Genomic DNA, 12629 nt, shown 5'->3' on the forward strand with positions numbered 1-12629 from the left:
CGACTGAGCCACCCAGGCGTCCTGAAATTTTTAGTTTTTGCACAAATATTCCATGTATTATGGGACATGTCACCTCCCTGGGCCCTGCCCATTAATGTAAGCATATTGCTCCCTAACCAATCTGAAAGGGAAAAGCATCCATAGATTTGCCAAATGCCCCCGATGAAAATCACTGTTTAAGAACTTGAAATACTTTAGAAAGCATTTCATACATATTAAGATTATATAGCATTATCACATATATTTCATTTAATCCTCCCCAAAGCCCATGAGAAGTACATCATTACTGTCATTTATTGATGAAGAAATTGAAGCTCCAAAAGGAAATGTGAAAAGTCAAAGCCATTCACCACAGCACATCTTTATCATCTCCTGGATGGAATAAATGATAAAATTCTCCATATAACCCAGGAAATTCCATTGCATCTAGTTTGGCTATCTAGACCTGGGCTGTGCAATATAGTAACCACTAGCTGCATGTGACTATTTAAATTTAAATTAATTAAAAAGAAAATGATGGGGCACCTGGGTGGCTCAGTCGGCTGAGCGTCCAACTTCGGCTCAGGTCATGATCTCACGGTTCGTGGGTTTAAGCCCCGTGTCGAGCTCTGTGCTAACAGCCAGCTCAGAGCCTGAGCCTGTTTTGGATTCTGTATCTCCCTTTCTCTCTGACCCTCCCCTGTTCACGCTGTCTCTCTCTCTCTCTCTCTCTCTCTCTCTCTCAGAAATAAATTTTAAAAAACATTTAAAAAATAAAATTAAATTAAAATTAAAATATAGTTCCTCAGTCACACAACCACATTTCAATGCTCAATAGCCACATGTGGCTAGTGGCTGCCATATTGGACAGCACAGATAGAGACTATTTCCACCATTGCTGAAAATTCTGTTAGGCAGCACTGCTATATTATTTCAGTTTATTGTTAAACTTTCAATTGGCTCCATTTGGCCCACTTTCTCCTCTAAGCTGCTAACAATCTTACACACACACACACACACACACACACACAAACACACACACACACACACTATGCTCAGCTTTTTCTCCACATCTTGGTTTATGCTGTTCTGTGCCTAGAATATTCCTATTTTTCATTATTGAATCTATCTGCTTACATATTTATCTCCCTATGGGACTATATACTTCTTGAGATCAAGGCCATACCTTATTCATCTTTGCATCCCCAGTACCCCACACTGTAGCTGGCACATGGTCAGAGCCTAACACTCACCAATCAATACTGCCTTGCATGTATTTTCTTCTTGATCTTCATCTTGCAGGGTAACTGATAAAGAAAATTCGTGTGCTCCCATATAAAGTGGATGTAACTACAATTAATCTTGAAGTCCAAGTTATGAATTAGATTTCAATGAAAGTATTTGGCATTTACTAACTCCTGCTTGTGTGCCCAGTACTATCATGAAAATTTAATAGATATAAAAAGCATAGGTTTTGCCCATGGCAGTCCGTTGTCCTGGAAGAAACCAAGTGCATACAATATTTAAAATGTCTGGAGATAATTAAGCAATATTTAGTAGAGCTTGTGATTTAAAAGTGTGAAATGTTTCAGGAATAGAAATGTGTACAATGTTATTAACGAGAGGTGCTTGGAAGAGAAAGCTTTTTGCAGAAGGGCCAGTTACTTGCGGTGAGTCTTAAATGAAAGCAAGATTTGCATTAAAAAAATGAGAAAAAGAATTTGGTTTTAAAGAGGAGCATTGTTCGTAGAAAGAAATCATACAGTCACGAAATCAAGAAAGCAATGAATGTGATGATATTGGCAAGGGAGGAGATAATATGAAAATACATTGAAGCATTTACTAGGTGCTTATTTTGTGCTCCTGATATAGATGGAGGGATGAGGAAAGGGCATTGCTTTATAGAAGTGGGCACTTTGAGTTCTTCCTGAAAATATGAGCTTTCCTCAAATTTTCCTCTAATTGTGCCAAATATTTGTGTTCTTTCCATTGATATTTACCTACTATTCCCTGGATCCACTTTACAGGACTTGACTGCCCACACCTGAGTCAGGTGGGAAAAAAACATTTGGAGGCAAATGACACAGGATCAAGCCAAGGAAGGAACCAGAAGCACTTCTCCCCGCCCCATGGGAGAATTAGACATAAAACCCATGGAGATAATGTACTGAAATTAGTAGTTTAGGACATGAAACCCCTCAGGAATAAGAACAGAGAGATTCAGGGTTCCTAAGCCACATTTGAGATTCCTACTTCAGGAGTCTAAACCAAAGACAAATAAAATTGTTCAGACCACCAAGGAACAAATATCATGTCATGTAATCAGCCACAGTTCCCAGGTTTGGGGACTCTCTTCGGTTAGGATAAGCCTGGATTGGGATTAGGAGTCTCAGAATAATGGGTTATTTAATCCTGGCAGCTCCAATTTTTCTCACCTTCAAAATATTGATGAGTGAAAGAGAGAGTTGATGGAGGTCATTTCTATGGTGCCTTTTGATGCTCATATTCTATGGGTCTAACAATCAACCAACATCTGGGTCTATGCAAAAGAGCAATCTAAAGGCTGATATGAAGCTGACTGCAGGGCTAGAACTAGGAAACAGGGGAGGTTTCCCAACAGATTCCAAAGGGCAGAAGTGAAAATACTCTTCACCGGCTACTGTGGTTTGGCTTCCAGAGGGCTGGCTGTCTGGGGGGCTGCTGCCCGCGGGCTGTATGCGGTTTCTGTCCTTGAAGCCATGCAGCACACTTGTGAGCACAGCTCATTTAGACACTCGCTTGTAACTTAACACTGTTTCCACTATGCTGATGTATCACGGCCACGTCAGTCTGCACAGCATTTACTTCTCCAGCATTCTAAGACCCGTGACAGCGGTGGCTCATCCACGAGAACTCTTCACCATAATTCCTTCCAATTATTTGTTATTTAAGAGAATTCTATTATAGGCAAGAGATCTCAGAGACTCACTAGAAGGATGGCATCAGTGTTTATCTGCTGTTTGGAATATGAAGAGATACACGGGCAGATAAAGATGTTTAAAATATTTTAAGAAAAAATCCAAAATAGGTTTCTACATTTTGGATGCAAACCAAGCCCAGAAATGCAAGCAAGGTGTGACACTGGAGTTTCATAAAATAACTTGTATTTCTAAAATTACTGGCACATAGTGAGTGGAAAGAGTGCTTTATTAGAAACTGAGATCTTGGGGTGACTGGGTGGCTTAGTCAGTTGGGCGTCCGACTTTCGCTTAGGTCATGATCTCGCGGTTCGTGGGTTCGAGCCCCGCGTCGGGCTCTGTGCTGACTGCCAGCTCAGAGCCTGGAGCCTATTTCAGAGTCTGTATCTCCCTCTNGAGCCCCGCGTCGGGCTCTGTGCTGACTGCCAGCTCAGAGCCTGGAGCCTATTTCAGAGTCTGTATCTCCCTCTCTCTCTGACCCTCCCCTGCTCACGCTGTCTCTCTCTCTCTCTCTCCTAGAAATAAATAAAAATATTTTTTTAAAAAACCTGAAATCTTAGGTTCTAGCACTCAGTCTGGTTTTCCTCATCCTTAAAAAAAAACAGATTAAAACATATATCTATTCAAAAAGTTTTATGCTGATGTTCACAGTAGTAGTATTTACAATGGCCAAAAAGTGGAAGCAACCCACATGTTCATCAACTAATTGATGGATAAATAAAATTTAATATATTTACATAATGAAATATTATTGGGCAATAAAAAGGAATGAAGTACTGATACATGCTACAATATGGATGAAGCTTGAAAACAGTATGCTAGGTAGAGAAGTCAGTCACTAAAAAATGCATACAATATGATTCCATTTATGTGAAAGGTACAGAACAGGTAAATCCGTAGGGACAAAAAAATAGATTAGTGGTTTCTTGGGGATGGGATAGGGTGAAGAGGCAGAAATGGGGAATGACCGCTAATGGGTACTAGGGGTTCTTTGGGGGATATTGAAAATGTTCTAAAATTAGATTGTGGTAATGGTTGCACAATTCTGTGAATATACTAAAAACCTCTGAACTGTACACTTTAAATGGATGAATTTTTCGGAATATGAAACATATGTCAATACAACTATTTTTTAAACATTTATTCATTTTTGAGAGACAGAGACAGAGTGCAAGCAGGGGAGGGGCAGAGAGAAAGTGAAATAAAGAATCCAACGCAGGCTCGAGGCTCTGAGCTGTCAGCACAGAGCCTGATGAGGGGCATGAACCCAGGAGCCATAGGATCATGACCTGAGCCAAAGTCCAACACTCAACTGACTGAGCCACCCAGGCGCCCCAGACTATTTTTTTTTTAATGTTTTATTTATTTCTGAGAGAGATAGAGAGACACAGTGTGAGCAGGTGAGAGTCAGAGAGAGAGGGAGACACAGAATCTGAAGCAGGCTCCAGGCTCTGAGCCAGCTGTCAGCACAGAGCCCGACGCAGGGCTTGAACCCAGGAACCATGAGATCATGACCTGAGCTGAAGTCAGACGCTTATTCGACTGAGCCACCCAGGTGCCCCCACCCCAGACTATTTTTAAGGGAGAGATTGTGGGGCACCTGGGTGGCTCAGTCAGTGGAGCATCCGACTTCGACTCAGGTCATGGTTGTTATCTCATGGTTTGTGGGCTCAAGCTCCAAGTGGGGCTCTGTGCTGACAGCGTGGAACCCACTTGGGATCCTCTGTCCCCCTCCTTTCTGCCCCTCCCCTGCTCATGCTCTCTTTCTCTCTCTCTCTCTCAAAAAGAAACATTTAGGGCCGGGGCTCAACGAGGCGGCGGGACTGCAGAATTTCCACACTGATTAGTCAACAGTGGAAAATCTGAAGAGATGCAAGTAGGAAAAAGAAACTAAAACAGGCCTGAAGAGCGATGCGACAGGCGTGATGGAGGTCGAGTCCTCCTACTCGGACTTCATCTCCTGTGACAGGACCGGAGGTCGGAACGCGGTCCCTGACATCCAGGGGGACTCGGAGGCTGTGAGCGTGAGGAAGCTGGCTGGAGACATGGGCGCGCTGACGCTCCAGGGGGCAGAAGGACAGACAGAGGCGGGCACCCCAGACAAGGAAGCCAGCAAGCCGCCCGAGAGCAGCGATGGGACCACCTCGTCTTGAGTCTGACTTTGCCCATGAAGGGAGGAAGAGAGACCTGCTGTCCCCACCTTGACAGGGACCCCCGGCATTGGCCTGGCAGCCTCTTCTCTGAGCCCCTGTACCAGGCAAGCCAAGCCAGAGTGAAGCGGCACCCCCGGAGGCCGCCGTGGCCCCTGCCCTGGGAAAATCTTACCCCTCCTCTGCCCCCCCGCACCCTCCACTCGCCCAGCACCTCCTCACCGTGCCCGGGCACTCTCACACAACCCTGTAGCTGCGGGGCATTATTTATTCAGTGGGCACCTGGGTGAGCTGCACCCCCAGGAATGAGCCTCCGTAGGTGGTCTGGGCGGCAACCACAGCCCAGCTCTGCCCAGCCTCCTCCAAGCCCAACCTTTGGAGTCAAGACCTTCATAACCCTTTTTTTAAACACTTTTAAACTTTTTAAAAACTTTAAACCTCTTTTCAGCAGAGAGAAGGGAGCTGACTTTTTTTGGGAGGGTGGGGGAGGCACTCTAAGCTAAACTGACCATCTGTGCAGCTCCAAGGCCCCTCCTGGAGCCTCCCGGACCCATTTCTAGGGAAGGGGTTTTGTGCTCAAAACTGACCAACTCTTTGCCCTTTCTACCAACATAAGTGGCACCTAGGACCCAAGAAATAAATGCTGATGATTTGTGTGGAAAAAAAAAAAAAAGAAACATTTAAAAAAATAAAAAAGAGAGAGAGTGTGTAAAAATACCAAGAGGAAAATGCTCTATTTGGTTAGGAGTCACTATCATCTTCACCTAAGGAAATTTGCTGGGAGGGAAATGACAAATTGCCAGTAGCTAACAGAATAGATACCAGAGGACAAGGACATGGGAATGACTGTCTTATAAAAGGAAGATTAAAGTAAAACCTAATAACACAATATGAAAAAATGACATCAATTTACTTGTTTTCTTTCTAGGTTTGCCTTATGTTTCATATGTAAACAAGATGTAATTGGCTTGTAGAAAACAGTAGGTATTGTTTCAGATTTCAGATTTCAGATACTTTGTTCTGTTTCAGAATGGTAGAATCCATAAATCAGTCCTTGTCTGCCCTAGAGACAAAGAAAAGATATGCAGAGCATTAAAGCCAAGAAATTCTGACGTCCTACTGGGTGTTAATTCTCCCTCTTAATCAAGAACTGATTATGAAGAAGGAAGACAGAAAATCAAAATGCTATAAAGATTTAAGGTTTTTTACTCTTCTCCATAACTCACACTGTACACATGCTAATTATGACATTCACTAGAGCAAGAAAATTGAGATGTTGTTGCAAGGTTCTGTATAGCGGGATCTCTGCCAGTTATGATGTATAATCCAAGTACATATGCTTGCTCTACGAAGCTCTATAATATCAAGGTACTCTGCCTCTGCCTCCTCAGAAATACACTATATCCAAAGAATAGTAAAAGGGAATTAAAAATACTTAATAGCTTGATCACACTTAGTCTTATATTTGTCCAGTGCAGACACTGGTTTGCTGGTGATATAGGTATAAGGCATTACCTTGAGCCAAGAAAATGAATCAGATATTTAATGGATATGTGGAAACGGACATTTTCTTAAAAAATTACAAAAATGGAAGCCAATAGTACACTAAATTATAATAAAGATTTTCATTAAAATTCTGAGCAGGAATGTTATATACTATATCCTTTCCCTGGAAGGATTAAGTATTCTGCAAAAGAATGCTTGAATTCTTTTGCAAAGAATACGGTGTTCATTCTTTTATAGATAAATATACTTTGTAGGCTAGTCTACAGAGCAAGTGGATGAATTTTCCCCATTTCATTATTTCTATATATTGAAAGCATGGGGCAAGAAGTGAGACTCTAGTTATCAACTAGCCAATTCTGTCTAGATCTCTAAATTATAACTGAAAATGCCTTACAGAAGAATGTCAGGTCTTAATCTTACATCTCTGGAGAGTCAACAGGAATAGCCCATACTGTATATAGCACTCCAGTGCTTTATCAGTTATTTCTTTGTAAAAGTAAGGCTTTGTCTGGGGTGCCTGTGTGGCTCAGTCGGTTAAGCATCCCACTTCAGCTCCAATGTCCAATGGGTTCATGGGTTTGGGCCGTACATTGGGCTCACTGGTATCAGTGCAGAGCCTGCTTCAGATCCTCTACCTCCTTACCTCTCTCCCTCCCTCCCTCTCTCTCTCTCTCCCTCTCTCTCTCTGCCCCTCCCCTCTGCACACCCTCTTTCTCTCTTTCAAAAATAACCATTTTTAAAAAGTCAGGCTTTGTCTTTGGTTAAAATTGAAAGTCCCTGGGAAGTCTGAGCAATATGCCTTAGCAATCATTTAAGTCTGGCTATAATGAATTTAGCAGATCCTTAACTAACAGTAAGCTTTAATGATGGGAACAGGGTATAGGACTTCTTGGCTACATTGGACATCTAAGGGCTAGGGAAAGGGACCATGCTAGAGCAGGGGATCTTTACAAAAGATGGAGTAAGAATAAGGACATGGCTCCAATAAGCTTTAATTTCAGAATTACAGAGGTGGAGAGCATAATCACAGAGCTCCCAGGTGCCACATCAGGCCAGGGAGTCAGGAGATATGCAAAGAAAGTAGGAATATAAAACCTTTGTATAATTCCCCAAAGTTAAGAACTTAAGCACACTTCCCCCTCAAAGCCTAGGGTTTCTGTGTGCTTATGTTTAGGGGCAGCAAGTAAGGATGATACCTGGCAGAATTCCTGCCACTCTTGAGCAGGTCATGGGGAGAATTCACCTCCAAGCAGGGCCTGTTAACCTGGTGGTGAGGCCCTGTATCTGTGTGTGAGCACTGGAGAAAGTGGGCACGCAGAGGACGGGGGCTGTTTGGCCTACGGCTTCCACGTACAGAGGACCTCACGTTTGGACTTTGTAAGTTACTTCCATAAGAGAACATGTACACACACAGTCGTGTACACAGATGAGTGGAAAGAAGACAGACAGTAATCTTTCAGTTTTAATCCTGTGTCCCATTACCCAACCACAGAGCCTTTGTGGGATCTACATGAATATTTTTAATAAGTCTTATAATTACCTCGTGAATAATAACAATGCATGTGTGAAACATGCTAAATTGTTAAAGGTAAAGTAGACCGTAGTGTTCATAATCCCATTTTGGAATCCATTTATCCGTTCATATGCCAGGAACTTCAAACACTGGAAGCAGCTTGGGCCCCTATTAACATTTGACAGATTCTGATGTGATGTGTCAGCTGCTAAGAACAGAGGCAAGTAAACTTAATTTCTGGGGTCTGCAGTAATGAAAAAGGGCTAACAGAATTTTCCTGGTCAACGAAGGAACCCTGGGACTCTAGTAAAAAGATTCTTGGGAGCGTCCCTGGCATGATTATTTGGATACTACAGCACAAATCTACTTCTGTTTGAATTATCCTAATATCTTCAGTAAGAGTAATTTTTAATTTTTTAAAGTTGTTATTGGGGCACCTGGCTGGCTCAGTTGGTTAAGCCTCTGACTTCACCTCAGCTCATGATCTCACAGTTCATGGGTTCGAGCCCCGCGTCAGGCTCTGTGCTGACAGCCAGCTCAGAATCTGGAGCCTGTTTCGGATTCTGTGTCTCCCTCTCTGTCTGACCCTCCCCTGCCCATGCTGTCTCTCTCGCTCTCTCAGAAATAAATAAAACATTAAAAACTAAAAAAAAAATAAAGTTGTTATTTAAATTCCAGTTAATTTATTAATTAATTTAATTAATTCCAGTTAATTAAATTCTAGTTAATATATAGTGTAATATTAGTTTCAGGTGTACAATTTAGTGATCCAGCACTTCATACAACAGCTGGAGCTCATCACAAGTGCCCTTCTTTTTCTTTCTTTTTTTTTTTTTTGAAAGAGAGGGCAAAAGTGAGCAAGGGGCAGAGAAAGAGAGAGAATCCCATGAGAGGGAGAGAGAAGTAGGGCTCACCCAGGGCTCGTGTTTTACCTGAAGCGGGGCTTGTGCTTTCCCGATATGGGACTCAGACTCACAAACTATGAGATTATGACTTGAGCCGAAGTCAGATGCTCAACAACTGAGCTACCCAGGCACCCACAAGTGCTGTTCTTAACCCCCATCACCTATTTCACCCATTTCCCTCTCACACCTCCTCTCTGGTAACCATCAGTTTGTTCTCTGTATTAAAGGCTCTGTTTCTTGGTTTGCCTCTCTCTCTCTCTCCCCCTCTCTTTTCCCCCATGCTCATTTGTTGTTTCTTAAATTCCACATTTGCATGAAATCATATGGTATTTGTCTTTGACTTATTTCTCTTTGCATAATACTTTCTAGCTTTGAGTAATTTTTTATTTAGATAAGTAAAAATTATTTAGATAATTTAGACTTTTTGTTTAGATAATCCAGAACATCAATTCACCCCTTGACTTTAAGGATATAGAATATCGTCTTGATCTTAAATCAGCTAGGTACTGAGAGGTATAGCACTTCTTAAAGGAGCCTACTGATAACTTGGTTCATATATGTGAAAAGATAGCTAGCGATGCAGGGTAGAGGATAACGGGTAAGTACCATGCCAGTGGCCTGGTCAACTAGGAGTATGGGTGGGAGTTCACTGGGAAGAGAACCTTTGGTCAGAGAGAAAGTGCAAGTAAGACAGAATCTAATCTATGCTGGGCCTTTTCCCTTTTGAATATGTGTTTATGTGTTGTCCCCTAGACCAGATATTGTGCATTTTTGCAGAAAGCCAGAAGGAAGAAAATGGAGGAGAGTGAAGGTTCTAAAGAAAGAGACAAGACTCAGTGTGTGTGTGTGTGTGTGTGTGTGTGTGTGCGCATGTGTGTGTGCATAAAACACAGATGTTTAGGGTAGGAGAATAGGTAAGGAAACTTCCATGAGGTAAGCAGGAAATAACCATTTGGTGGAAAGATTCGGGGAAGAGTTGGTAATGTGAGAAGGAAGGAAAGTCAAGAAATTGCCAAGATAAATATGTGAATGGATCAGGAAGAGGTGAATAAAAGAGTTACTTATGGCAGAGTGGAGCTGCGACTTCAAGAATGCTTCAAGGTCGGATGGCCATGACTGCAGCCACTTCCCTGGGACCACTCATTCTGCACTGGAATCTGGACTGTTGAGTGATTTGTGGATGGCCAGCAATGTGACTGAAGCTGTGAAGGCAAAGGGACTGAAGTCGAATCTTTATTCTTATGGGTCCAATATTCGGTTCCTATCTTTTTGGGGTGGAGGCATGGGCTTGAGGAAGACAGTCTTCTCTGAGCGAGCCTGGCCAGATCTCAGGCTTTGTAGAAACTAGAAGTGGCCCAGTAAGTGTGATCATTTTTATTTGTATGTTTTATAAGAGGTATTTTGTAAGCAGCTTATTGGCAACGGTCATCTCTTCTATCAACCAGTTAAAATGCTGTTCCTGTTTCTCACTTTTATTATATCAGAATATTTTAAAAAGTAAATCTGTGCCCTTGATTCAGGATTGCTGACAAAAGGGTTACATTTAAACCTATTACTCAGGGAAAATACCTATTGGTTTCTCCTAAAGAGCTTATTATAATGGTGACTCAAGATAGAAATTCCCAATATCTTCTGACTCCCCGTCAAGATTCAATTAACAGGAGAGGAAATGAAACGTGAACTAGCTCTGTAACAGACTTGCATTGCCTTAATCTCCATAGTTAATTGACGCATCACATAAAGTACCTCTTTCAGGACCTGAGCAATTCACCTGCAGAAAGAGCGCCCCCTGGTACTACGTGTATACACTGCCCTGATCATGAAACGTGACATTTTTTTTTTTTTTAATCACAGAGGTAAAGGTTTATCCATTCTGTATAACTGAAGCAGCCTACTCTAAGCTATCTATTTATGTCACTTCATCCTGACTTTTGCTTCCAAAGCTTGTCTAGCAAAGCAGCACCCGCCAACAGGTGCTCCTTTCTACAGTTAGAAGAAACTGACAATTATTTTTTAAAGACATATTTTCCTGTCAGTTGATCCAAATGCATAAAAAAATCCAGTCACCCAGATGACTACAGATGCCAAGTCACAAGTTTGATTAAATTCTACATGAAGTGAAGCATTATTCAGCCATAAAACACACACGGCCAAGCCAGTTCTACCTCCTCCACCAATAAGCAGAGAACTATAACTGGATTTTCACCTGGAGAACCTGCTACAGAAGCCAGGCAGAGTGTGCTGGGACTTACATTTCTTAGCCCCAATACCACAATTACTCGAAATATGGTATCCTTCCACACAGCATATTTTGATAACTAATATCTTCCCTTAACAAAGATAAGATATAGTTCATATCATGTAACTCAGTTTAATGTTAGGCTTAGAATAAATTAGTTTCACAAATGGAATTTTAAGTAAGAGTAAAAGCATTGTCAAAAAAATCACAGCACAAGAAGATTCCTACGCCAATGGAATGAAATCTAATAAAGGCGAGTGAGCACAACACACAGGAACAAAAAAGCAGGCACCCACTCGCGTGGGTCAGGAAAGAAGAGACAGCTGAAACAGACCTCCAGACGTGGACTTCCAAGATAACTCTGGGCCCACCTTATGCTACACAGCAGATGGTCCTTGAGTGGCAGAGAGCAAGAGAGAGTTGCTCTGATTCATCCTTCTCATTTCTGAGTAGAACTGAAAACCACTCTGAAATCCTCCTTCGAACTTGCCCTCAGTCCAAAGTGCAAATTCTCAGGTTCGAGATTTGAACTGTGACATTTCACATTGCAACCCAGGAAACACACACACATGTGGCTAGAGATGATGTTCTCCAATGTTTTCTATTCTATTTTATCTTATGTCATTCTTTTTAAGCTCTGACCAAGACACATGTTATGGATTGAGTTGTATCCCACCCAAAATTCCCATGTTCACGTCCTAACCCCTCGTACCTAAGACGGTGATCTTATTTGGAGATGGTATCTTTACAGAAGTCACCAAGTTAAAATGAGGTTATCAGGGTGGGCCCTAATCTGGGATGACTGGTGTCCTCCTAACAGGCAAAATTTGGATGCAGAGACGTGCACAGAAGGAAGATGCTGTGAAGAGACACAGGGGGAAGATGGACACCTGCAAGCCAGAGAGAGAGGCCTAGAACAGACCCTTCCTTCACAGCTTTCAGCAGGAACAAACCCTTCTAACACCTTGATTTCAGACTTCTTGCTTCCGGAAGTATAGGACAATAAATTTCTGTTACTTAAGCCACCCAGTCTGTGGTGCTTTGTTGCACGCCACCCCAGCAAGTTAATACAACACACTGAATCAATGTCATGATCCATTAATGGGCCATGAAGAGTAGCTTAGAAAAAAAATGCATCTGGTTCCACCACCCTCTCCAGCATCCTCTGTCCATCTTGAACATTTGCGATAACAGAGAATTTAACTGCCTCTCAAGGCTGGGCATTTCATCTCTGGATACCTCTGATAGAGCCAAAAATTGGATGCCTGTTAACTGGCAAGCTGGATGTCTCACAGCTTGACTGCCATCTTTTGGTCATTCAGTGAAGTCAGATTTCTCCTTATCATGCCAGTCTTTCACCTGCCGTATGTATACTGGGGC

At 42.3% G+C, this 12629-nt stretch overlaps 1 protein-coding gene across 1 annotated transcript; it reads left to right on the forward strand.

Annotated features, from left to right (window-relative positions):
• Positions 1–4739: 4739 nt before the first annotated feature.
• On the forward strand, positions 4740–5742 carry LOC120220078 (cAMP-dependent protein kinase inhibitor gamma-like). Its single transcript, XM_039217081.1, has one exon. It carries the CDS (start codon positions 4862–4864, stop codon positions 5087–5089), a length of 228 nt encoding a protein of 75 aa, XP_039073012.1. The 5' UTR covers positions 4740–4861; the 3' UTR covers positions 5090–5742.
• Positions 5743–12629: the final 6887 nt, after the last annotated feature.

Source organism: Hyaena hyaena, unplaced genomic scaffold (assembly GCF_003009895.1).
Source record: "Hyaena hyaena isolate Hyena2069 unplaced genomic scaffold, ASM300989v1 scaffold_664, whole genome shotgun sequence".
Lineage (NCBI taxonomy): Eukaryota > Metazoa > Chordata > Mammalia > Carnivora > Hyaenidae > Hyaena > Hyaena hyaena.

Bases quoted from the DNA above. Each gene is read 5' to 3' on its own strand.
- LOC120220078 (XM_039217081.1), top strand. From the start codon at position 4,862: ATGGAGGTCGAGTCCTCCTACTCGGACTTCATCTCCTGTGACAGGACC.